At 43.4% G+C, this 26,006-nt stretch overlaps 1 protein-coding gene across 1 annotated transcript in view; it reads left to right on the plus strand.

Annotated features, from left to right (window-relative positions):
• Positions 1–16,338: 16,338 nt before the first annotated feature.
• Positions 16,339–26,006, plus strand: part of LOC126249947 (beta-glucuronidase-like) — a 154,319-nt gene continuing 144,651 nt past the window's right edge. Inside the window, exon 1 of the mRNA XM_049951519.1 lies at positions 16,339–16,452. Within this exon, the coding sequence (XP_049807476.1) occupies positions 16,414–16,452 (39 nt within the window). The 5' untranslated portion in view covers positions 16,339–16,413. The remainder of the gene's footprint in view (positions 16,453–26,006) is intronic.

Here is a 26,006-nt window from a genome sequence, read left to right on the forward strand (position 1 = left end):
ATCCGTTATCCTGAGGCTGTAAGATACTCTTATCGAGGAACTGTTATTTTTGAAATAATTAAATTTCCAATCAGTTTGTTTATACGGAATGCCACTCGCTTTTTATTAGCAGAACACGAGAAATTGCACAATTACTCTCCACTTTAGAGTCACAAAAATTTCTTTTCTTCAACAAATTAATGAATGCGTATATCCGTAATTACTGTAACACTGTTCTCAACTATATGTTCCAAATAACCGTACATTGCTAATGAAGTCTTAACCAACACCGACCGCGGCAGACAACATGTCTGTCCTCCCAGAATTCCCTACCAGCTCTGATCTTACAGCCGAACTACTTCGCCCGCCATCTAAGTTAGGCGCGATCCGAAGATACCAAAGTGCTTCGCCTGCCTTTTCGTTCAGCAGTTGTTATTATTCTACTGGTTATTAATACTTGTGACATTATGGAATGATAGCACGCTATTGAGAGATGTTTTAATTTGAAATTCAGTTAAATACGCTGTTTAATTTTTCAATTATCAATAATTGAAGATTACCATTTTGGCGCTCAACTTCCGAACGCTGCAGACATTCGCGGAGAAGGACCACAATTTAGGCGGTCTTTCTCACAGTACCTGTACCGAACAAACCATCTGTCATCGGTACCTCATACCACATTACGTCATCTTGCCACTGCTGCTTTCTCAACTGCTCTAAAAAGAGCTTCTTGTAGTCGAATATGATGGCTGCAAAGCCAGAAATATTACAGGAAGTGTTGCTACACTGAGAATGCCATTTCCACGTTCACCCACCGAATTTTACAAGCATTAAATAATAAAATAGCGCTAGCCGGTATTTTCTGCGACCTATCTAAAGCATTTGACTGTGTGAATCACAGCATTCTCCAAGATAAATTGAAGTTTTAAGGGATTTATGGCATAGACAAACAATCAATAATGTCATATCTCACCAAAACAATGCAGAATGCGCATGATTTAGTAACTCAGCCAACATAGTCTGGGAACATAATTCTGACTGGAGAGAAATCACGTATGGGGTTCCCAAGGCTCAATCTTAGGTTAACTATTATATTAACGATCTTGTGTCTAAGATACTACAAGTAGAATTCGTTCTTTTTGCAGATGGTATTAGTATTGTAATCTGTCTAAGCATACATACAGCAACAGAAGAAATGGTAAACAATGTTTTTAAAAGCACCATTGACTGATTTTCTGCGAATGGTCTCATCCTGAGTTTTAAAAAGACACAACATATTCAGCTCTGCAGATCTATGGATATTACACAGACACATGGTGAGGAATTAATAACTAGAATGGAAACTTCAAAAGTCTTAGGTGTCCATGTTGATGAGAATTTAAACCACAAAGAGCACATTTTGGAACTCGTAAAACATCTTCGTTGACCCACGTCTGCATTTAAAATCATTGCAAATCTTGAGGAGAGACAAATCAGTAACTTGCCATATTTTGCATATTTTCATTCAATAATGCCACAGCCCCCCCCCCCCCCCCCCATGAACCATGTACATTACCGTTGGCCGGGAGGCTGCGTGCCTCAGCGATACAGATGGCCATGCCGTAGGTGCAACCACAACGGAGGGGTATCTGTTGAGAGGCCAGACAAACGTGTGGTTTCTGAAGAAGGGCAGCAGCCTTTTCATTAGTTTCAGCGGCAGCAGTCTGGGTGATTGACTGATCTGGCCTTGTAACACTAACCAAAATGGCCTTGCTGTGCAGGTACTGCGAACGGCTGAAAGCAAGGGGAAACTACAGCCGTAATTTTTCGCGAGGGCATGCAGCTTTACTGTATGGTTAAATGATGATGGCGTCCTCTTGAGTAAAATATTCCGGAAGTAAAATAGTCCCCCATTCGGATCTCCGGGCGGGGACTACTCAAGAGGACGTCGTTATCAGGAGAAAGAAAACTGGCGTTCTACGGATCGGAGCGTGGAATGTCAGATCCCTTAATTGGGCAGGTATGTTAGAAAATTTAAAAAGGGAAATGGATAGGTTAAAGTTAGATATAGTGGGAATTAGTGAAGTTCGGTTGCAGGAGGAGCAAGACTTTTGGTCAGGTGAATACAGCGTTATAAATACAAAATCAAATAGGGGTAATGCAGGAGTAGGCTTAATAATGAATAAAAAAAGAGGAGTGCGGTTAAGCTACTACAAACAGCATAGTGAACACATTATTGTGGCCAAGATAGACACGAAGCCCATGCCTACTACAGTAGTACAAGTTTATATGCCAACTAGCTCTGCAGATGACGAAGAAATTGAAGAAATGTATGATGAGAGAAAAGAAATTATTCAGATAGTGAAGGGAGACGAAACTTTAATAGTCATGGGTGCCTGGAATTCGAGAGTAGGAAAAGGGAGAGAAGGAAACATAGTAGGTGAATATGGATTGGGGGTAAGAAATGAAAGAGGAAGCCGTCTGGTAGAATTTTGCAAAGAGCGTAACCTAATCATAGCTAACACTTGGTTTAAGAATCATAAAAGAAGTCTGTATACATGGAAGAATCCTGGAGATACTGGAAGGTATCAGATAGATTGAATAATGGTAAGACAGAGATTTAGCAACCAGGTTTTAAATTGTAAGACATTTCCAGGGGCAGATGTGGACTCTGACCACAATCTATTGGTTATGAACTGTAGATTAAAACTGAAGAAACTGCAAAAAGGTGGGAATTTAAGATGGTACCTGGATAAACTGACCAAACCAGAGGCTGTACAGAGTTTCAGGGAGAGCATAAGGGAACAATTGACAAGAATGGGGGAAAGAAAAATAGTAGAAGAAGAATGGGTAGGTCTGAGGGATGAAATAGTGAAGGCAGCAGAGGATCAAGTAGGTAAAAAGACAAGGGCTCGTGGAAATCCTTGGGTAACAGAAGAAATTTTGAATTTAATTGATGAAAGGAGAAAACAAAAAAATGCAGTAAATGAAGCAGGCAAAAAGGAATACAAATGACTCAAAAATGAGATCGACAGGAAGTGCAAAATAGCTAAGCAGGGATGGCTAGAGGGCATATCTAAGGATGTAGAGGCTTATCTCACTAGGTGTAACATAGATACTGCCTACAGGAAAATTAATGAGACCTTTGGAGAAAAGAGAGCCACTTGTATGAATATCAAGAGCTTAGATGGAAACCCAGTTCTAAGCAAAGAAGGGAAAGCAAGCAAAGAGGGGAAAGCAGAAAGGTGGAAGGAGTATATAGAGGGTCTATACAAGGGCGATGTACTTGAGGACAATATTATGGAAATGGAAGAGGATATAGATGAAGATGAAATGGGAGATACGATACTGTGTGAAGAGTTTGACAGAGCACTGAAAGACCTGAGTCGAAACAAGGCCCCGGGAGTAGACAACATTCCATTGGAACTACTGACGGCCTTGGGAGAGCCAGCCCTGACAAAACTCTACCATCTGGTGAGCAAGATGTATGAGACAGGCGAAATACCCTCAGCCTTCAAGAAGAATATAATAATTCCAATCCTAAAGAAAGCACGTGTTGATAGATGTGAAAATTACCGAACTATCAGTTTAATAAGTCACAGCTGCAAAATACTAACGCGAATTCTTTACAGACGAATGGAAAAACTGGTAGAAGCCGACCTCGGGGAAGATCAGTTTGGATTCCGTAGAAATGTTGGAACACGTGAGGCAATATTGACCTTAAGTCTTATCTTAGAAGAAAGATTAAGGAAAGGCAAACCTACGTTTTTAGCATTTGTAGACTTAGAGAAAGCTTTTGACAATGTTGACTGGATTACACACTTTCAAATTCTAAAGGTGGCAGGGGTAAAATACAGAGAGCGAAAGGCTATTTACACTTTGTACAGAAACCAGATGGCAGTTATAAGAGGCCCCGATATTATTCAATCTGTATATTGAGCAAGCAGTAAACGAAACAAAAGAAAAATTCGGAGTAGGTATTAAAATCCATGGAGAAGAAATAAAAACTTTGAGGTTCGCCGATGACATTGTAATTCTGTCAGAGACAGCAAAGGACTTGGAAGAGCAGTTGAACGGAATGGACAGTGACTTGAAGGGAGGATATAAGATGAACGTCAAGAAAAGCAAAACGATTATAATGGAAAGTAGTCGAATTAAGTCAGGTTATGCTGAGGGTTTTAGATTAGGAAATGAGACACTTAAAGTAGTAAAGGAGTTTTGCTATTTGGGGAGCAAAATAACTAATGATGGTCGAAGTAGAGAGGATATAAAATGTAGACTGGCAATGGGAAGGAAAGCGTTTCTGAAGAAGAGAAATTTGTTAACATCGAGTATAGATTTAAGAGTCAGGAAGTCGTTTTTGAAACTATTTGTATGGAGTGAAACATGGACAGTAAATAGTTTGGACAAGAAGAGAATAGAAGCTTTCGAATTGTGGTGCTACAGAAGAATGCTAAAGATTATATGGGTAGATCACATAACTAATGAGGAGGTATTCAGGAGAATTGGGGAGAAGAGGACTTTGTGGCACAGCTTGACAAGAAGAAGGGACTGGTTTGTAGAACATGTTCTGAGGCATCAAGGGATCACAAATTTAGTATTGGAGGGCAGCGTGGAGGGTAAAAATCGTAGAGGGAGACCAAGAGATGAATACACTAAGCAGATTCAGAAGGATGTAGGCTGCAGTAGGTACTGGGAGATGAAGAAGCTTGCACAGGATAGATTAGCATGGATAGCTGCATCAATCCAGTCTCAGGACTGAAGACAACAACAACAACAACAATGCCACACGCAGTTATGTTCTGTGGTAACACATCTTTCAGAAAGAAAGTCTTCATTGCTCAAAAACATGCTGTAAGAATTACGTGTGTTCATCCACGATCACCTTGTAGATATCTGTTTAAGGAGTTGAGCGTTCTGACTACTGCTTCACAGTATATTATTACTCCCTCATGAAGTTTGTTGCAAATAATCCACTACAGTTCAAAAGAAACAATGATGTACATAATTACAGTACCAGAAGGAAAAATTACTCCACATTAATGTAGTCTTTAGCACAAAAAGGCGTGCACAATGCTGCAACCATAATTTGTTATCACTTACCAATTGATATAAAATGTCTGACAGACGGCAAAATAAAATATGAAAACAAAGTGAAAAAGTTTCTCCTTGACAATTTCTTCGTTTTCGTAGAAGAATTTCTATTACTGGAATTGTAATTGGTGATGGGTTGGAATTAGTAACTCACATCTGTGCATTTAAAAATAATAAAAAAGTAAAAAACTTGTTCAGCATGTAGCCGTGTCTGAAAATTAATTTGCGATATGAATGTAAAAGGACTTGTTCCACATCACTACGATTTAAAACTCCAGTATGATCTACGGAATATGAAACTAACTGACTATTGACTTGAAACGTCAAAGAAAAACCCGAGAGAATGCTGAAGATTAGATGGGTTTATCCAGTAAACTAATGAGGAAGTATTGCATCTAATAGTTGAGAGCTTTACGGAGTTATTTGACTAAAAGAAGAGATTGATGGACACATCCGGATGCATAATGGAATATTTAATTATGCAGGGTGTAAATGATAACTGTTTACTATGTGCCACAATGGTGTAAGGGAAGTCGAGACGAACAGTTTGATATAAGACGCTTGAGGTCTATCAAGCCACGAAACAACGTCAAATTAATTAACTTTTCATAACAGGTATTCCCAGTCATGTAAATTTTTTTGAAAGACATCATGTTTATGCCAGTGACTGTTAAACTTTTTATTTCCACTATTGCAATTTCGGCCTTAGGCCATTATCAAGTGCAGCTGAAATAAACGTTTTGTATTTCAGCTGCACTTGATAATGGCCTAAGGCCGAAATTGCAATAGAAAAAACAACGTCAAATTGGCCTACAGAAAAAAGCTACAGCGTATTCGCACCCAGCGATTTTTTCAATATCCTCTTACCTTTTACAACAGCGCCTTCGTCGGTCTTAACCATTTGAAGTTCATAACTTTCTCAATCGGTCTTGAATATTAAACACACTTTGTCCTTGCACTTGTTGATGTTGTTGTGGTTTACAGTCCTGAGACTGGTATGATGCAGCTCTCCATGCTACTCTATCCTGTGCAAGCTTCTTCATCTCCCAATGCGTACTGCAGCCTACATCCTTCTGAATCTGCTTAGTGTATTCATCTCTTGGTCTCCCCCTACGATTTTTACCCTCCACGCTGCCCTCCAACACTAAATTCGTGATCCCTTGATGCCTCAGAACATGTCCTACCAACCGATCCCTTCTTCTTGTCAAGTTGTGCCACAAACTCCTCTTCTCCCCAATCCTATTCAATACTTCCTCATTAGTTACGTGATCTACCCATCTAATCTTCAGCATTCTACTGTAGCACCACATTTCAAAGGCTTCTATTCTCTTCTTGTCCAAACTATTTATCGTCCATGTTACACCTCCATAGGCCGGCCGCTGGTGGCCGAGCGGTTCTGGCGCTACAGTCTGGAACCGCGCGACCGCTACGGTCGCAGGTTCGAATCCTGCCTCGGGCATGGATGTGTGTGTTGTCCTTAGGTTAGTTAGGTTTAAGTAGTTCTAAGTTGTAGGGGACTTATGACCTCAGCAGTTGAGTCCCATAGTGCTCAGAGCCGTTTGAACCATTTTTTTTCACCTCCATACATGGCTACACTCCATACAAATACTTTCAGAAACGACTTCCTGACACTTAAATCAATACTCGATGTTAACAAATTTCTCTTCTTCAGAAACGCTTTCCTTCCCAGTGTCAGTCTACATTTTATATCCTCTCTACTTCGACCATCATCAGTTACTTTGCTCCCCAAATAGCAAAACTCCTTTACTACTTTAAGTGTCTCATTTCCTAATGTAATTCCCTCAGCATCGCCCGACTTAATTCGACTACATTCCACTATCCTCGTTTTGCTTTTGTTGATGTTCATCTTATATCCTCCCTTCAAGTCACTGTCCATTCCGTTCAAGTGCTCTTCCAAGTCCTTTGCTGTCTCTGACAGAATTACAATGTCTTCGGCGAACCTTAAAGTTTTTATTTCTTCTCCATGGATTTTAATACCTACTCCGAATTTTTCTTTTGTTTCGTTTACTGCTTGCTCAATATACAGATTGAATAACATCGGGGAGAGGCTACAACCATGTCTCACTTCCTTCCCAACAGCTGCTTCCCTTTCATGTCCCTCGACTCTTATAACTGCCATCTGGGTTCTATACAAATTCTAAATAGCATTTCGCTCCCGGTATTTTACCCCTGCCACCTTCAGAATTTGAAAGAGAGTATTCCAGTCAACATTGTCAAAAGCTTTCTCCAAGTCTACAAATGCTAGAAACGTAGGTTTGCCTTCCCTTAATCTTTCTTCTAAGATAAGTCGTAAGGTCAGTATTGCCTCACGTGTTCCAACATTTCTACGTAATCCAAACTGATCTTCCCCGAGGTCAGCTTCTACCAGTTGTTCCATTCGTCTGTAAATAATTCGCGTTAGTATTTTGCAGCTGTGACTTATTAAACTGATAGTTCGGTAATTTTCACATCTGTCAACGACTGCTTTCGTTAGGATTGGAATTATTATATTCTTCTTGAAGTCTGAGGGTATTTCGCCTGTCTCATACATCATGCTCACCAGATGGTAGAGTTTTGTCAGGACTGGCTCTCCCAAGGCCGTCAGTAGTTCTAATGGAATGTTGTCTACTCCCGGGGCCTTGTTTCGACTTAGGTCTTCCAGTGCTCTATCGAATTCTTCACGCAGTATTATATCTCCCATTTCATCTTCATCTAAATCCTCTTCCATTTGCAACGCTCTTGTATAGTCCCTTTATGTACCCCTTCCACCTTTCTGCTTTCCCTTCTTTGCTGAGAACTGGGTTTTCATCTGAGCCCTTGATATTCATACAAGTGGTTCTCTTTTCTCCAAAGGTCTCTTTAATTTTCCTGTAGGCAGTATCTCCCTAGTGAGGTAAGCCTCTACATCGTTTCATTTGTCCTCTAGCCATCCCTGCATAGCCATTTTGCACTTCCTGTCGATCTCATTTTTGAGTCGTTTGTATTCCTTTTTGCCTGCTTTATTTACTGCATTTTTATATTTTCTCCTTTCATCAATTAAATTCAATATTTCTTCTTTTACCCAAGGGTTTCTACTAGCCCTCGTCTTTTTACCTACTTGATCCTCTGCTGCCTTCACTATTTCATCCCTCAAAGCTACCCATTCTTCTTCTACTGTATTTCTTTCCCCCATTCCTGTCAATTGTTCCCTTATTCTCTCCCTGAAACTCTGTACAACCTCTGGTTCTTTCAGTTTATCCAGGTTCCATCTCCTCAAATTCCCACCTTTTTGCACTTTCTTCAGTTTTAATATACAGTTCATAACCAATAGATTGTGGTCAGAGTCCACATCTGCCCGTGGAAATGTCTTACAATTTAAAACCTGGTTCCTAAATCTGTCTTACCATTATATAATCTATCTGAAACCTGTCAGTATCTCCAGGCTTCTTCCGTGTATACAACCTCCTTTTATGATCCTTGAACCAAGTGTTAGCTATGATTAAGTTGTGCTTTGTGCAAAATTCTACCAGACGGCTTCCTCTTTCATTTCTTAGCTCCAATCCATATTCATCTACTACGTTTCCTTCTCTTCCTTTTCCCACTATCGAATTCCAGACACCCGTGACTGTTAAAGTTTCGTCTCTCTTCACTATCTGAATAATTTCTTTTATCTCATCATACATTTCTTCAATTTCTTCATCATCTGCAGAGCTAGTTGGCATATAGACTTGTACTACAGTTGTAGGCGTGTGCTTCGTGTCTATCTTGGCCACAATAATGCGTTCACTATGTTGTTTGTAGCAGCTTACCCAAACTCCAAGTTTTTTATTCATTATTAAACCTACTCTTGCATTACCCTATTTGATTTTGTATTTATAACCCTGTATTCATCTGACCAAAAGTCTTGTTCCTCCTACCACGGAACTACACTAATTCCCACTATATCTAACTTTAACCTATCCATTTCCCTTTTTAAATTTTCTAACCTACCTGCCCGATTAAGGGATCTGACATTCCACGCTCCGATCTGTAGAACGCCAGTTTTATTTCTCCTGATAACGGCGTCCTCCTGAGTAGTCCCCGCCCGGAGATCCGAATGGGGGACTATTTTACCTCCGGAATATTTTACCCGAGAGGACGCCATCATCATTTATCCATACCGAGCGGGGTGGCGCAGTGGTTAGACACTGGACTCGCATTCGGGAGGACGACGGTTCAATCCCGCGTCCGGCCATCCTGATTTAGGTTTTCCGTGATTTCCCTAAATCACTCCAGGCAAATGCCGGGATGGTTCCTCTGAAAGGGCACGGCCGACTTCCTTCCCAATCCTTCCCTAATCTGATGAGACCGATGACCACGCTGTCTGGTCTCCTTCCCCAAACCAACCAACCAACCAACCATTTATCCATACAGTAAAGCTGCATGGCCTCGGGAAAAATTACGGCAGCAGTTTCCCCTCGCTTTCAGCCGTTCGCAGTACCAGCGCAGCAAGGCCGTTTTGGTTAATGTTACAAGGCCAGATCAGTCAATCATCCAGACTGCTGCCCCTGCAACTACTGAAAAGGCTGCTGCCCCTCTTCAGGAACCATACGTTTGTCTGGCCTCTCAACAGATATCCCTCCGTTGTGGTTGCACCTACGGTACAGCTATCTGTTTCACTGAGGCACGCAGCCTCCCCACCAACGGCAAGATCTATGGTTCATGGGGAGGGGGGGGGGGACGCCCCTTGCACTTAATTATTATGAAACTGATGTTTGTGTAAATTTTAAATCAAAGTTTTGCGAATTTATTAGCGTTGAGTTAACAAATCGTTTTGCTCCTCTGGTGTATTTACTAAGAGGCTACTTTGTTTGTTGAACTGTAAACCTAATTAATTTTTGTATAATTTTCACTGAAGTATATTTTTCTTTCATTATCCTCATGGGAAACTTTAAACTGCTGATGTTAACAAAAAAAAAAAGAATCAATAATTTGACCAAGTCGCTGGTGTAGAGAGCGAGAGGATATTCCAAATTAGCTTAAGAGACTTATGCAAATCATTTTAAAGTGTTTTTTGGCTTGGTAGACCGAAAGTGTCCTACATCAGATTGTTCGTCTCGACTTCCCTTATATGACGGTAGTACGTTGTAAACAGTTATCGTTTTCACCTGTTGTGAATTTGAGGGAGGGAGATGGAAACTGTGGAGGGAGACCAAGGATTTAGTGGAATAAACGGGTTTAGGCGGCTGTAAATTCAGTTACGTAGGGAAGAAGTGACATGCATAGGAGAGATTAGTGTGGGGAGGTGAGTCAAACTAGTCTTCAGACTGAAGACCACAACAACGTTTTACATTTTTAAAACACTAATATAGTCAGTGGACAGTAAAACATAGATTGTGAGGTAATTGCCGAAGAGTACAGAGAAATCTACACTGAAGAGCCAAAGTAACCGGTACACCTGCCTAATATCTTGCAGGGCCCCCTCGAACACCCAGAAATGCCGCAGAATGACGTGGCATGGACTCAACTAATATCTGAAGTAGTGATGGAGGGAATTGACAGTATGAGTCCTGCAGGGCTGTCCATAAATCCGTAAGAGTACGAGGGGGTGGAGATCTCTTCCGAAAAGCACGTTTTAAGGCATTCCAGATATGCTCAATAATTTTCATATCTGGGGAATATGCGAAACGTCCCCTTAGAAAAATTATTGAATTACTGTGCTGATAAATCTCTTACATTATTTGATTTTCAAACAGCTGAGCAGAACTGAACGTACTCAGACATTTCGCTCTTTACCTATTCTGATCAACACTAAACTGACACACAATATTTTTTTAGCGCAACGCAATCTGACTTTCAATAATCCCTACAGAAGAATGGCCCTGACTAACATTAACCTATACCTTTCACAAATCACTTACCTCACAAAAATCTTCATTACTCGAACTACTGCAATACAGCGAGCGCCACTACTGCCAGCTAAATAAAAGATTGAAACTACTGAAGGCACTAACTGCTGATAGGCACAGTTAGTAAATGAAAGATTTTGATAGAGAACAAACAATGTATTTACCTTAATAGTGTTCAAAAGTAATAATGTATATAGCAGTTCATGACATTCATTCTTACAAATGTACTGTTTCTGATGGACACACGTCCAGATCATCCGCTCTCAAAAATCCGCCATCTCACTTTCCCACATCCACCACTGCTGGCGGCTCACCTCCAACTGCGCTACGCTACGCGCTGTTAACAGCCAATTCCCCAACACTACAACAGCCAACAACAATGCAAACCAGCCACAGACTGCACACAGCACAGCCAGTGATTTTCATACAGAGCGCTACGTGGCGTTACCAATAAAAAAACCTATACAGCCTACTTGCATATGTTGGCCAGCGGAAGTGTTTAAACTAAGAAGAGTGTTCCTGGACTTGATGGGGGGGAGGGGGGGCATTGTCCTGCTGGAATTGCCCATGTCCATTGGAATGCACAATGGGCATGATTGGATGCAGGCGATCAGACAGAATGCTTACATACGTGTCACTTGTCAGAGTCGTATCTCGACGTATCAGGGGTCCCATGTCACTCCATCTGTCCGCCCCCGATAGCTGAGTGGTCAGCGCGACAGAATGTCAATCCTAAGAGGCCGGGTTCGATCCCCCGGTGGGTTGGAGATTTTCTCTGCTCAGGGACTGGGTGTTGTGTTGTCCTAATCATCATCATCATCTCATCCCCATCGACGCTCAAGTTGCCGAAGTGGCTTCAAATCGAAGGCGAACGGTCTACCCGACAGGAGGACCTAGTCACACGACATTCATTTTTATCACTCCATCTGTACACGCCCTACACCTCTACACAGCCTTGACCAGCTTGAATAGTCGCCTCCTGACATGCAGGGTCCATGAATTCATGAGACTGTCTCCATACCCGTATACGTCCATCTGCTCGATACAATTTGAAACGGGAATCGTCCGACCAGACAACAAGTTTCCTGGGCGAGGCGTAAAGCTTTGTGTCGTTCAGTCATCAAGGGTATGCTAGTGGCCTTCGGCTCCGACAGCCCAATCGATGATGTTTCGTTGAATGGTTCGTACGCTGACACTTATTGATGGTCAGCACTGAAATCTGCAGCAGTTTGCGGAAGGGTTGCACTTCTGTCACGTTGAACGATTCTCTTCAGTCGTCATTGGTCCCGTTCTTGCAGGATCTTTTTCCGGCAGCAACGATGTCACAGATTTGATGTTTTGCCGGATTCCTGATATTCACGGTACACTCGTGAAATGGTCGTACGGGAAAATGCCCACTTCACCGCTACCTCGGAGATGCTGTGTCCCATCGCTCGTGCGCCGATTATAACACCACATTCAAACTCACTTAAATCTTGATAATCTGCCATTGTAGCAGCAGTAACCAATCTAATAACAGACACTTGTTGTCTTATATAGGCGTTGCCGACCGCAGTGCCGTATCCTGCGTCTTTACAAATCTCTGCATTTGAACACGCATGCCTATAGATGATGCATGTGAAAAATTCGGTGAATGGTCTGAGAAAAAAAAAACAAGAGTTACAAATAAAATACCTTTATTGGTCTTCAAAGTAATCACCATCAGCTTCAATGTACTTACGATATCGGTTGTAAATCTCTTGGAAACTGTCAGCAAACGCTTCTTGTGGAACCGGTCGAAGTACCGTGGTCACGCGTTGTTGCATATCCGTGTCATTACGGGAGATCAGACGTGCTGCTACCTGTACGATCCGAAGACCAAGTGACATTCAGTGGCATAGTGTTCATAGTGTTTCCCTCCGCCCCCCCTCCCCCCCCAAAAAAAGCGAGTGACAAATCCGAGATAACGTTGATAGCCTTTTTTGACATAAAGTGCTTGAGGTTACCAGACGGAGGCAGAGAAGACAATGAACGCCATGCCACTGACTGTCACTTGGTCTCAGAACACATCGGTAGCACTAAGTATTATCTTCTGAGATGATGTGCATATCCAACAACTAGTGACCAGCCTCGCGGGGTAGCCCCGTGGTCTGTAGCGCCCTACCACGGTTCGCGCGACTCCCCCCGTCGGAGGTTCGAGTCCTCCCTCGGGCATGGATGGATGTGTTCTCCTTAGAGTACGTTAGTTTAAGTTAGATTAAGTAGTTTATAAGCCTAGGGACCGATAACTTCAGCAGTTTGGTCCCATGGGAAATCACCACCACACCACTCATGACCACTGTGGTTCGAGCCACGAAAAAAAAAAAAAAAAAAGAAAATGTCAAATTTTAAAAAAACGCAAAATCCTCAAGATTGGCAAAGTTTTACAGAAGCTCGAAATGTACCGCGAAGTTCAGTGCGAAATGGTTTTAATACTTCCCATAACGAAACTCTGTCCCGAAATTCGGCAGAAAATCCATCTGGTCATATGGTCCTGCTTCCGAAGACACATCCATACCATCACCGCGCCATAACAGTGGGATTGTTAGTATTGTTACTAATGAGAGTCCGGCTAAAGCAAAGTTGCTAAATACGGTTTTCCGAAATTCCTGCACGAAAGAAGACAAAATAAATATTCCAGAATTCGAACCAAGAACAACTGCCGACATGAGTAACTTAGTAGTAGATACCCACTTAATAAAGGCAAGGGTACCGATCCTGATTGTATATCAGTCAGATTCCTCTCAGAGTATCTGGTACGGTAGCTTCATATTTAGCAATCATATATAATGGATAGCTCATTGAAGAAAAGTTGTATAAGTCACAAAAGAAAGTAAATAGGAGTAACTCGCTGAATTATAGACCCACGTCGATTTGCGGTAGGATTTTAGAATATGTGCTGTGTTCGAACATTATGAGTTATCTCGAAGAAATCGATTTACCGACGAACAGCCAACAAGGATTCAGTAAATATCGTTCTTTTTAAACAGAACTAGCTCTTTATTCCCACGATGTAATAAGTGCTGTTGACAGGGCATGTCAAACTGATTCCATATTTTTGGATTTCCAGAAGTCTTTTCACACCGTACCTCACAAGCGATTTCTAATCAAACTGCGTACCTGTGGACTATGGTCTCAGTTGTGCGACTAGAATCGTGATTTACTGACAGAAAGGTCACACTTCGTAAAAACTGATGGAAAGACATCGAGTAAAATAGAAGTAATATCCGGCGTTCCTCAGGGAAGTGTTATGCACCTCTGTTGTTCCTGATCTATAAGAACGATTTAGGAGACAATGTGAGTAGCACTCTTAGATTGCTTGCGGATGATGCTGTCATTTACTGTCTCGTAAAGTCACCAGATGATAAAAAGAAATTGCAAAACGACTTAGACAAGATAAATGTATGGTGCAAAGAATGGTAATTGACTTTCAATAATGGAAAGTACGAAGTCATGCACTTGAGTGACAAAAGGAATACGCTAAATTTCGGTTACACGATAGATCATACAGATGTAAAGGCTGTAAATTCAACTAAACACTACGAATAACTTACATTAGTACCTTTGCATAGATAATGTTGTCGGTAAAGCAAACCAAAGACTACAATTTATGGCAGAACACTGAGAATATGCAACGGATCTACTGCAGAGACTGCCTAGCCTACGCTTCTACGTCCTCTTCTGGAGTATTACTCTGCGGCGTAGGACCTCACCAACTTTCTCCTTAGAGCGTGAAAATGTTTTGTAGGTGCCCTCCTACATAGGGAGAAATGATTATCATAATAAAATAAGAGAAATCAGAGTAGCACAGAAAGATTTAAGTGTTAGTTTCTCCCGCGCTGTTCAGAGTGGAACGATAGAGAGGCAACTTGAAGGTGGGTCGATGAACTCTCTGAGAGGCACTTAATTGTGAATTGCAGAGTAATCATGTAGATGTAAATTCCACAAGAAGCATTTGATCAATAAACTTTTCCGACAATGTAGAAGGGTGCTCTTGGTTTGCCCTTAGCTTTCTGAAACCTGTGGTTGATATGTGACAGCCGCGCGGGGTAGCCGTGCGGTCTGTGGCGTCTTGTCACGGTTCGCGCGGCGCCCCCGTCGGAGGTTCGAGTCTTTCCTCGGGCATGGGTGTGTGTGTTGTCCTTACCGTAAATTAGTTTAAGTTAGATTAAGTAGTGCGTAAACCTAGGGACCGATGACCTCAGCAGCTTGGTCCCATAGTCCTTACCACAAATATCCAAATTTGATATGTGAACTGTGTACGTGTTCTACAGGGGTGGCTACCTAAATTAAGAAGCCTGACCGTTCCCGCTGTTCTGGATTTTTATGGAATGAAAGGTATGGAATGAGATATACAAGACTTCATACAATTCACCGACCGACGGTCAAGTCGCCTCATGCAAGGAACAAAATTCGGAAGATGAAAATCTTTCTCACTAGAATTCTAATCGACTGCCTACGGTTCGAGCACCACGACATTATTGCGACTGCCAGTGCGTGTGGCTGTGGTGGATTAAATACTCATTTAAATTCTCTTCAATCGAATTTTAAATCAATAATTCTTTTTGACACTGGCTAAAGTACAGCTTCTCACGAAGGGCCAGTTGGGATGTAATTACCGAATTGCAGCGAAACTTGGTAGATATACTATCGCGTTTGGTAGATATACTATCGCGTTAATGCGGAACGGACTTACGCTGGAAAAATTAGTTCCAATTTTGGCCATTAGGTGCAAATCTGGCCTCTACAGCATATCATCAACGTCTTGGTGCTCACGTTGAACGAAGTGTTTAGGGGCGATTAATAATAAAATCAACATTATGCCTTTCTCACTTGTTTGACTATTCCTGCCCACATTCTGTTCGTTATCCATTACATTGAAGATATTGCTATACGCCTTCCTTGTATTCACAGCGCCAGTTTGCTGCCTCCAAGGTAAACCGGTTCCGCATTAACATATCTACCAAGTTTCGCTGCCATAGATATACCCCTATAAGTAGCTGTACTTTAATTTTAACAGTCCGGTAGTAGTATTTCGGGGCACTTCCTTGGAATCGGAAGTACAACAGCCTGGTGATTAGTTCTTACGGACGTGTAAACGGTTTAGTACACGGATTCTTACGGAACAGTTCGTAAGCATCCTTATCGCTTACGGCGTTTCTCCGCTTTCAAATCTATTCACTGCGTAAGCGCGGCGCGTCTTGGCGCACGTGCCGCAGTCGCGGTGTACCTTGCAGTCCCGCCTGCGATGACCTAACAGCTGGCCTGCTCACAGCTATGCGTGGGGGCTTGACTCAGCGTCGGCGCGAGTCACGTGACGCCCGGGCGTCTGTTAAAGGCTCGCTAACGAAACGCGCGCCTGCGACGTTTCGAATAGACCAATGAGGTGTAGTCGCCGGATGTTTGTGTCAGTTGCACTCCGTCTGCGGCCTGTACGCCGTGAGGGAGGCTGCTACGAAGGAGAGCAAAGAGAGAGATGCCCGCGTGGGTGGTGGCTGCAGTGTCGGCGGTCAGGGTACGTATCGACTCCTGCTGAGAAGCGCGTTCGCTGTCCTCTGCGGCACGCACGCTGCGCCATGACCCGATACTGTTGCAACTATCAACATAATGTGCAGAAGCTGCATACAAAGTAGTACGACGCCGGATAACGCCATGTATCGCCTGAATGCACTAGTCATTAGACAAATCTCCTCTATCATGCTGTTAACTGAGTGGTCAGCGTGACGGAATGTCATACCTAACGGTCCGGGTTCGATTCCCGGCTGGGTCGGAGATTTTCTCCGCTCAGGGACTTGGTGTTGTGTTGTCCTTATCATCATCGCTTTATCCCATCGACACAGAAGTCACCGAAGTGGCGTCAAATCGAAAGACTTGCACCAGGCGAACGGTCTACCCGACGGGAGGCCCCAGCCACACGGCATTTCCATTTTTATCATGTATCAGACTATCCAACATCTCAGTTCAGTGATCAAAACACTAGTTTGTTGTCCTATACGTGTCCAACTGAGCTAGTGCGCCATATCTAATAGCTGGGTTATCGACGAGATGCCACACTGTAATCAGCCGGCCGAAGTGGCCGTGCTGTTCTGGGCGCTGCAGTTCGGAACCGCGAGACCGCTACGGTCGCAGGTTCGAATCCTGCCTCGGGCATGGATGTGTGTGATGTCCTTAGGTTAGTTAGGTTTAAGTAGTTCTAAGTTCTAGGAGACTAATGACCTCAGAAGTTGAGTCCCATAGTGCTCAGAGCCATTTGAGCCACACTGTAATCCAAATCCATACATAAAATGGATGTATGTACGTTCCACAGCTCTTGCCAAACCACTGGTCCGATTTCAACTAAAAGTGCACACGTATCACTTACTGTCTGGAAAGAATTGCTGTGGGGGTAAGAAAAAAATGGTTCAAATGGCTCTGAGCACTATGGGACTTAACTTCTGAGGTCATGAGTCCCCTAGGACTTAGAACTACTTAAACCTAACTAACCTAGCGACATAACACACATCCATGCCCGAAGCAGGACTCGAACTTGCGACCGCAGCGGTCGCGCGGTTCCAGACTGTAGCGCTTAGAACCTCTCGGCCACTCCGGCCGGCGCTGTGGGGGTCAGAACACCTACCTATCAGAGGGGTGGCGGTGAAATAGCAGTGCAGCACAGGACGCGCGAATATCCGTAATTTATTCATCCAATATTTGAGAATGAGAGCACTTAGTGACTTGCAACAAACATTACACACAATTTCAAGCCTTTACGAATTTTTTTCTCGCTGGCAACCCCTGCAGAATAACGAAAGGAAGAAAGGTGATCGCGTACTAGATTTTTGCTGTTCGTGCAGTAAAATTGCCGCATGAATCATGGCGTTCTAATTTATTACTGCGTTACCACTAACTCTGTTAGCAACATGTTTCACAGATGTTCCTGCAAAATTATATTATTGTATGACCCACAGTTCAGGAGATACTACGTCATAAACATTGAACTGCATGAAAATGAAGCTGCAGGGCGAAATTCGCTAGAGATACATGTGAAATACGTGTACAAAAATGTGTGAATTATATTAAATACATATGAAGTACATCGTGACACGTGCGTATGTGGACAAAGCCACGGGTAATAGACCCCTCCTAAACCCCTGGATCGATTCCAATCAAACTTGGTACACATATTACTTGTTGTTGTTGTTGTGGTCTTCAGTCCTGAGACTGGTTTGACTCAGCTCTCCATGCTACCCTATCCTGTGCAAGCTTCTTCCTCTCCCAGTACTTTCTGCAACCTACATCCTTCTGAATCTGCTTAGTGTATTCATCTCTTGGTCTCCCTCTACGATTTTTACCCTCCACGCTGCCCTCCAATGCTAAATTTGTGATCCCTTGATGCCTCAGAACATATCCTACCAACCGGTCCCTTCTTCTAGTCAAGTTGTGCCACAAATTCCTCTTCTCCTCAGTTCTATTCAATACCTCCTCATTAGTTATGTGATCTACCCATCTAATCTTATTATCTGAAAAGAAATTCGGTGGGGGTAAGAACCACCAGCTCTCTATTGGGGTGGGGGAGATAATGTGGAGAGAGGAGGCTGAAGGAGGAGATGGACAGAGAGGAGCAAGGAGCAAGGAGGAGATGGACACAGATAGGGGAGGTAGAGAAGATGGACAGAGAGGCGGGGAGAGGGAAATGGGCAGAGAGGGAGGAGTGGAGGAGACGGACAGAGAAAGGAAAGAGAAGGAGATGGACAGACAGAGGAGGCAGGATTACGTGAATAGCTATAGGGGGAAGGAGGAGATGGACAGAGAAATGGGGAGGATGTGGACTGAAAGATGAGGGAGCAGGAGAGGGACAAAGAAAGGGAAGTGGAAGAGACGGAATTAGAGGGGGGAGCAGGAGTTGGGCAGAGGGGAAAGGAGCCATCTGCTTCAGATGGCCAGAAGGGCAGGTGGAGATGGACAGAGAGGGTGCAGGAGAATGCAGAGAGGATGGAAGACCAAGATGGACAGGGAGGGGGAGGAGGTGGCTGACTAATAGTACATTGGAATAAATATATACTTGGGCAACGTCTGTTTTTGTAATGTTAGTAAAGCAGCTATGAACTTCGCGGTTTTGTCATTAAAACTGTTGTTTAATTAACTGTTCTATATCTCCTCTTATATTATATGCTCACAGAAATGACGACAAGAAAAGGTTTTTCTTAAATCAGTGTTGTAACTCCCCACAACTAAAGTTGAAAATTGCAACTTTTTTATCGTTGCAGTTCCTAAAGTAAATTGTTGCAAATTCGCTTTGTTGTCTCACATGAAATATATCAGCAACTGATTTGAGAGACTTCTGCTCTTCTTATTCTTTCGTTTCGAGCATCTGTGGGCCACGTTATTTAAACAGTGGTTTTCTTTGAGATTTGACTTGCACCCAGTAGCCTTTCATTCGTTTTCTGTGAGCCTCCTCTCTTCCTTCAGCCAGATTTCAAATATGGCTTTTCTTGGAAATGCTGGTGTGTGTCCAAGTTTCTTCTTCAATAGATCGTGATTGAGAATGTTTCCGTTTGTGACCGTCACATCTTGAAGACGCCACTGAACCTCTGTGAACCAAGGGCCCTTGGTGTTTTTTGCCCAGAAAATGGTCAGTACACGTATGATCAGCCTTTTAGGCTCATTCGTGTCATGTGTCCACAGAATGAAATTTTTCTTTGTTGCATAGAATCTGCACCTTTTCCGCATGAGAGTATAGTTTATTGTTAAGCTGTGTTCTAAACTCTTAAGGGGCCTAAGAATATCCATTAACCAGTTTTTGAAGTTGCTGAGCAACAGTCATACAATAATTTTTAAATGAACACACCGCCATTTGACTGTATTCTTGTTTGTTTAATTACGACCCAGGTTTCGGCCTTTTATGCCATTTTCAAGTGATTCAGTGTATGACATTAATATATTTAAGGGCATCAAGCTCAAAATTGGCCATAAATTAAGAAAAATAATCATCCTCTTGTAAAAAGAGAAATAAATAATAGCGGGAGCACGTCGTATTCAACAAAAACATTTTTCAGATAATTAAATAAACAACAATACAGTCAAATGGCGATGTATTCATTTAAAAAAATAAAAGAATATCCATTAAGATCTTCCTTGGCTTCTAAATTGTCGCCCAGACCTTTCTAATTTGTTATGAGGCAGTTTGCTGAGTACCAGGGCCGCAGACTGAATGACGACACAACGGTGTCTGAGGCTCGTGTTAGACCAAGCGCGTGTGAACGATGTTTCGAGCGGCCAGTTTTATTTGGCCGATAGCAAGCACTGAGCTTTTGTAAACTGGTCGATAACTGTGCGGGCGCAAGATAGATTTATTGACTGGTTCAATGCTGATATAAGCACCAACTTCGAAATGGTTTCGTGCGTTTGCGCTCTTCTTATAAAATGGAGACAAAAGAAACGACGCATAAAATATCGGGTAGATCAAGTAATACGTGCAAGACAAGTGAAAGGTCAGTTCAGTAGGCAGTATGAAGAACTGCGATCACACACTTCAAATGTTTGGTAGTTCACATTCCTGTAGAAAATTGTTTCTTGGGTACCGGTATTCCTGCTTACTTTACTTACTTTTTCGTGTCCGGAAACTAAAATTTGTTTGCTCAGTATTGGACAATGTCCAATGCTTCTTCTTTAGGCAGCCATAGATCGTCGAGGGTGCATCTGTGGGGGCAGGCAGGGCATTGTAGAAGATGTTCCATGTCATTTTCGTCCAACAAACCCCATTTGATCAGATTAGATTTCACAGGAGCCACCCCAGTTCTGATGCGGTTAAGCATTCTCCAGGTTTTCCAATCACCAGAAACGCCGCTTGGTGCGCTGCAGTCCGGAACCGCGGGACTGCTACGGTCGCAGGTTCGAATCCTGCCTCGGGCATGGGTGTGTGTGATGTCCTTAGGTTAGTTAGGTTTAAGTAGTTCTAAGTTCTAGGGGACTTATGACCGAAGATGTTGAGTCCCATAGTGCTCAGAGCCATTTTGAACGCCGCTTGGTGGGTCCTCTCTTAGTGGATAGTAGATGGGGGGGCTCATCTAAGGCGCAACTTAGGAAACGGCGTCTGGATTTGAGTCTGCTGGGGCCACACTCTAGGCCAAATATTGAGTGACGGGCATCAAAGGTTTGTTTTAGCTTCTCGGTATGTTCATGGGCTTTCCTACGTGAGTCAGGTTTTTTGAAACCTGCGGCCCTGTGAAGATTTTCTATGGGGGTTAGTTTCATGTAGCCTGTCACTATCCTGCATGTTTCATTGAAGCTAATATCTATCTTTTTTGCGTGGGCGGATCTGCACCATACCGGGCAGGCATATTCGGCAGTTGAGAAGCACAAAGCTTGGGCTGAAGTTCTGACCACGGTAGGTTTTGCACCCCATTTGCTATTGGACAGCTTTCTTATTAGGGACTTTCGTGCTTCTACTTTTTTACGTGTTTTTTCGCAATGATATTTGTATGTCAATGTTCTGTCCAGCACGACGCCAAGGTAGGTGGGAGTATCTGTGTGTTCTAGTAATGTCCCATCCCAGGTAACATTGAGCCTGTACTTTGCCTCCCTCGAGTTCAGATGGAATGCACTCACTTGAGTTTCGGAGGGATTGGGTTTTAGAGAATTCTTTTTGTAGTAGGTTGAGATTGTAGAAAGGGCGGTTTCTAGTTTCTCCTCGATGGCTTCAAACCTGTTGCCTTGAACTGTTATTGCCAGGTCGTCTGCATATACAAAAGTTTTGGTTTTGTCTAGAGTTGGTTGGTCATTTGTATATATGTTGAATAGGATTGGCGCCAACACGCTCCCTTGGGCGAGCCCATTTTTCTGATTCCGCCATCGACTCTTTTTCCCCTCAAGCATTACGAAGAACTGTCTATTTTGGAGCAGGGATTCGATTATCTTGACTAGGTGGTAGTCTTTCAGGGTCTCGTAGGTTTTATGCAGTAGTGTCCGGTGATCTACTGTATCATAGGCGGAACTTAGGTCGACTAGTGCCAGCCCGGTGATTAGTTTATTCTCAAACCCATCCTGGATATGTTCCGTCAATGCCAGAATTTGACTGGTACAGGACTTTCCAGGTCTAAACCCTGCTTGGTGTGGAATTAGCTTCGAATCAACGATCTTCTCTATTCTGTTGAGGATCAATCTTTCATAGAGTTTAAACAGGTGGCAGAGAAGGGTTATGGGTCGATAGCTCTTCGGAGACTCCGGGTCCTTCCCGGGTTTAAGGAGAGCCACCACTCGTATTCCTGCAACAAACGCTTCACAAGTGGTTCACAATAGTTGTAAACACACGTACGGAAGAAAATCGCAACACCAAGGAGTTGTGCGACATAAACGAAAGCTGGCAGGTGTGTTTCCACGTTTGAATGTTAGCTTAAAATACGCAATGTAACGGTCGTGAGCGTTTCTCACCCTTGAGATTGAACGTGGTGAGTCGATGTTAGACCAGAATGCCTTTAAGGTGACAATGACGCCACTGTTGGCACCTCACTGAGTTTGAACGAGGTCGTGTATTAGGGCTACGAGAAGCTGGATGCTCCTTCTGGGATATTGTAGAAAGACTTGGCAGGATTGTAGCCACTGTACTTGACTGTTGGCAGCGGAGCGCACGAGAATGTGCAGTCACTCCCGACAACCAAGTGGCAGTGCCGAGAGGGAAGATCATCGTTTCGGCATATGGCTCTGGTACACCGATTGGGTCTGCAGCAGCAATTTGAGTAGCAGTTGGCACCACAGCGATGCAAGGAACTGTTACAAATCGATTACTTCAAGCCCAACCCCGAAAAAATGTTCAAATGTGTGTGAAATCTTATGGGACTTAACTGCTAAGGTCATCAGTCCCTAAGCTTACACACTACTTAACCTAAATTATCCTAAGGACAAACACCCACACCCATGCCAGGACTCAAACCTCTGCCGGGACCAGCCACACAGTCCATGACTGCAGCGCCTCAGACCGCTCAGCTAACCCCGCGCGGCCCCAACTCCGAGCCAGACATCCTGTAGGTCCGTTCCACTGACCCCAACCACCGCCATTTGCGACTTTAGTGGTGTCAAGTGAGAGTTCATTGGAGGTAACGGTGAAGGTCTATTGTGTCTTCTAATGAAAGCTTGTTCTACCTCAGTGTCAGAGACGGCGGTTTATTGGTTAGAAGGAGACCCGCTGAGGGCTTGCATTCATCCTGTCTGCGTGCTATATTTACACCCTGCGTATACTCTTGCCAACCGATCAGACACAGAAAAGTCAACTGTGCAACTTATACGTGATAATTAGTATCACGCTGGCAGAAATGAAAGGTGACTTATTCAGCCATCTTTCAATGTGCTACAATTTCTTTATTGGCTGATTTTTGATCAGTCGATTGAAAAATCGTTCACGTGCGCCTAGCTTTAAACAATATGGATCGTTTGTTGTAACTCTAGTCAGCTGGTATGCCATTTCCATCTTGCTGATCCCAGAAGAAGCGGCTTCTTTCTCAGTGGTATTCGGTTCTTTTCTGCCGATCTGATTTCTTCCTGATCTGCATCTAACTACACCACTGGCCATTACAATTGCTACATCAAGAAGCAATGCAGATGATAAACGGGTATTCATTGGACAAATATATTATTCTAGAACTGACATGTGATTACATTTTCACGCAATTTGGGTGCATAAATCCTGAGAAATCAGTACCTAGAACAACCACCTCTGGCCATAATAACGGCCTTGATACGCCTGGGCATTGAGTCAAACAGAGCTTGGATGGCGTGTACAGGTACAGCTGCCCATGCAGCTTCAACAAGATACCACAGTTCATCAAGAGTAGTGACTGACGTATTGTGACGAGCCAGTTGCTCGGCCACCATTGACCAGACGTTTTCAATCGGTGAGAGATCTGGAGAATGAGCTGGCCAGGGCAGCGGTCGAACATTTTCTGTGTCCAGAAAGGCCCGTACAGGACCTGCAACATGCTGTCGTACATTATCCTGCTGCAATGTAGGGTTTCGCAGGGATCGAATGAGGGGTAGAGCCACGGGTCGTAACACATCTGAAATGTAACGTCCACTGTTCAAAGTGCCGTCAGTGTGAACAAGAGGTGACCGAGACGTGTGACCAATGGCACCCCATACCATCACGCCGGGTGATACGCTGGTATGGTGGTGACGAATACACGCTTCCAATGTGCGTTCACCGCGATGTCGCCAAACATGGATGCGACCATCATGATGCTGTAAACAGAACCGGGATTCATCCGAAAAAATGACGTTATGCCATTCGTGCACCCAGGTTCGTCGTTGAGTACAGCATCGCAGGCGCTCCTGCCTGTGATGCAGCGTCAAGGGTAACCGCAGCCATGGTCTCCGAACTGATAGTCCATGCTGCTGCAAACGTCGTCGAACTAATCGTGCAGATGGTTGTTGTCTTGCAAACGTCCCTATCTGTTGACTCAGGGATCGAGACGTGCCTGCACGATCCGTTACAGCCATGCGGATAAGATGCCTGCCATCTCGACTGCTATTGATACGAGGCGGTTGGGATCCAGAACGGCGTTCCGTATTACCCTCCTGAACCCACCGATTCCATATTCTGCTAACAGTCATTGGATCTCGACCAACGCGAGCAGCAATGTCGCGATACGATAAACAGCAATCGCGACAGGCTACAATCCGACCTTTAAAGTCGGAACCGTGATGGTACGCATTTCTCCTCCTTACACGAGGAATCACAACAACGTTTCACCAGGCAACGCCGGTCAACTGCTGTTTGTGTATGAGAAATCGGTTGGAAACTTTCTTCATGTCAGAACGTTGTAGGTATCGCCACCGGCGCCAACCTTGTGTGAATGCTCTGAAAAGCTAATTATTTGCACATCACAGCATCCTCTTCCTGTCGGGTAAATTTCGCGTCTGTAGCACGTCATCTTCGTGGTGTAGCAATTTTAATGGCCAGTAGTGTATGAGTGCTATCTTGACGTTAGTTGTGAACTCCGTTTTCTCAAAGATGCCCCGAGGCCCGTCTTGCCCTCTTGCCGCATCTTCAGAACCCCCCCTTTTTTTTTTTACCACCTCAATTTGCTTATCACATTCGTGACACTCTCTCCCCAATTTCCCCCATTTCGCAATAATTCAAAACGAGCTGCCCTTCTTTGAACTAGGACGACGAGTTCCGACTCATGCAAGACACCTTTTTTCCGTTTTCTTTCACCTAGAAAGGTGTCTTGCATAAGAAGGAACTCCTCGTCCTATTTTCGTAACAAGCACGGACATAACAAGAAGAACTGCAACACCACAAGATGATTACTTCTTTCAACTTTCTCGATGTCCTCTGTCAATCCTACCCAGTAAATAACCCACATTGCGCAGCAGAACTCCAGCAGAGGACGGACAAGCTAAATGTAGGCAGTTTTTGCAAAAACAGATATAATGTCTGATGGGATACCGCAGTCACTGGTTTTACAATGTTTTTTATAACCCATCTTGATTGCTGTGTGTGAACGGGTTACTCCTGTAACCGAAATTTCAGATCTGAAGATGGTTCTAGAGGAACCGAAACCGGTCGTGTGAATAAACATTTTGGCAATCAAGACGGATTATAAATAACATTGAAATGTAGGCAGTGTCTTTAGTAGATTTATTCAAAAATGGTCCAAATGACTCTGAGCACTATGGCACTTAACATCTGAGGTCATCAGTCGCCTAGAACTTAGAACTACTTAAACCTAACTAACCTAAGGACATCACACACATCGATGCCCGAGGCATGATTCGAACCTGCTACCGTAGCGGTCGCGCGGTTCCAGACTGAAGCGCCTAGAACCGCTCGGCCACACCGGCCGGCCAGTAGATTTGTTACATCTGCTAACTGTTCTACAGGTTCGCCTTCCCTACCACATTTTCTGTGCCATGGTTCCAATTTAAATTGTTCGTAATTGTAATCTGTAGTTATTTAGATGAATCGACAATCTTTAAATTTATGAGATTTATCTCATAACCGACGTTTAAAGTTTTCTTTTAACACTCATGTACAGGACGTCGCATTTTTTATTATTCACAGTCAATTCCCACTTTTCGCACCATACATGAATTTTA

This window comes from Schistocerca nitens, chromosome 1 (genome assembly GCF_023898315.1).
Source record: "Schistocerca nitens isolate TAMUIC-IGC-003100 chromosome 1, iqSchNite1.1, whole genome shotgun sequence".
Lineage (NCBI taxonomy): Eukaryota > Metazoa > Arthropoda > Insecta > Orthoptera > Acrididae > Schistocerca > Schistocerca nitens.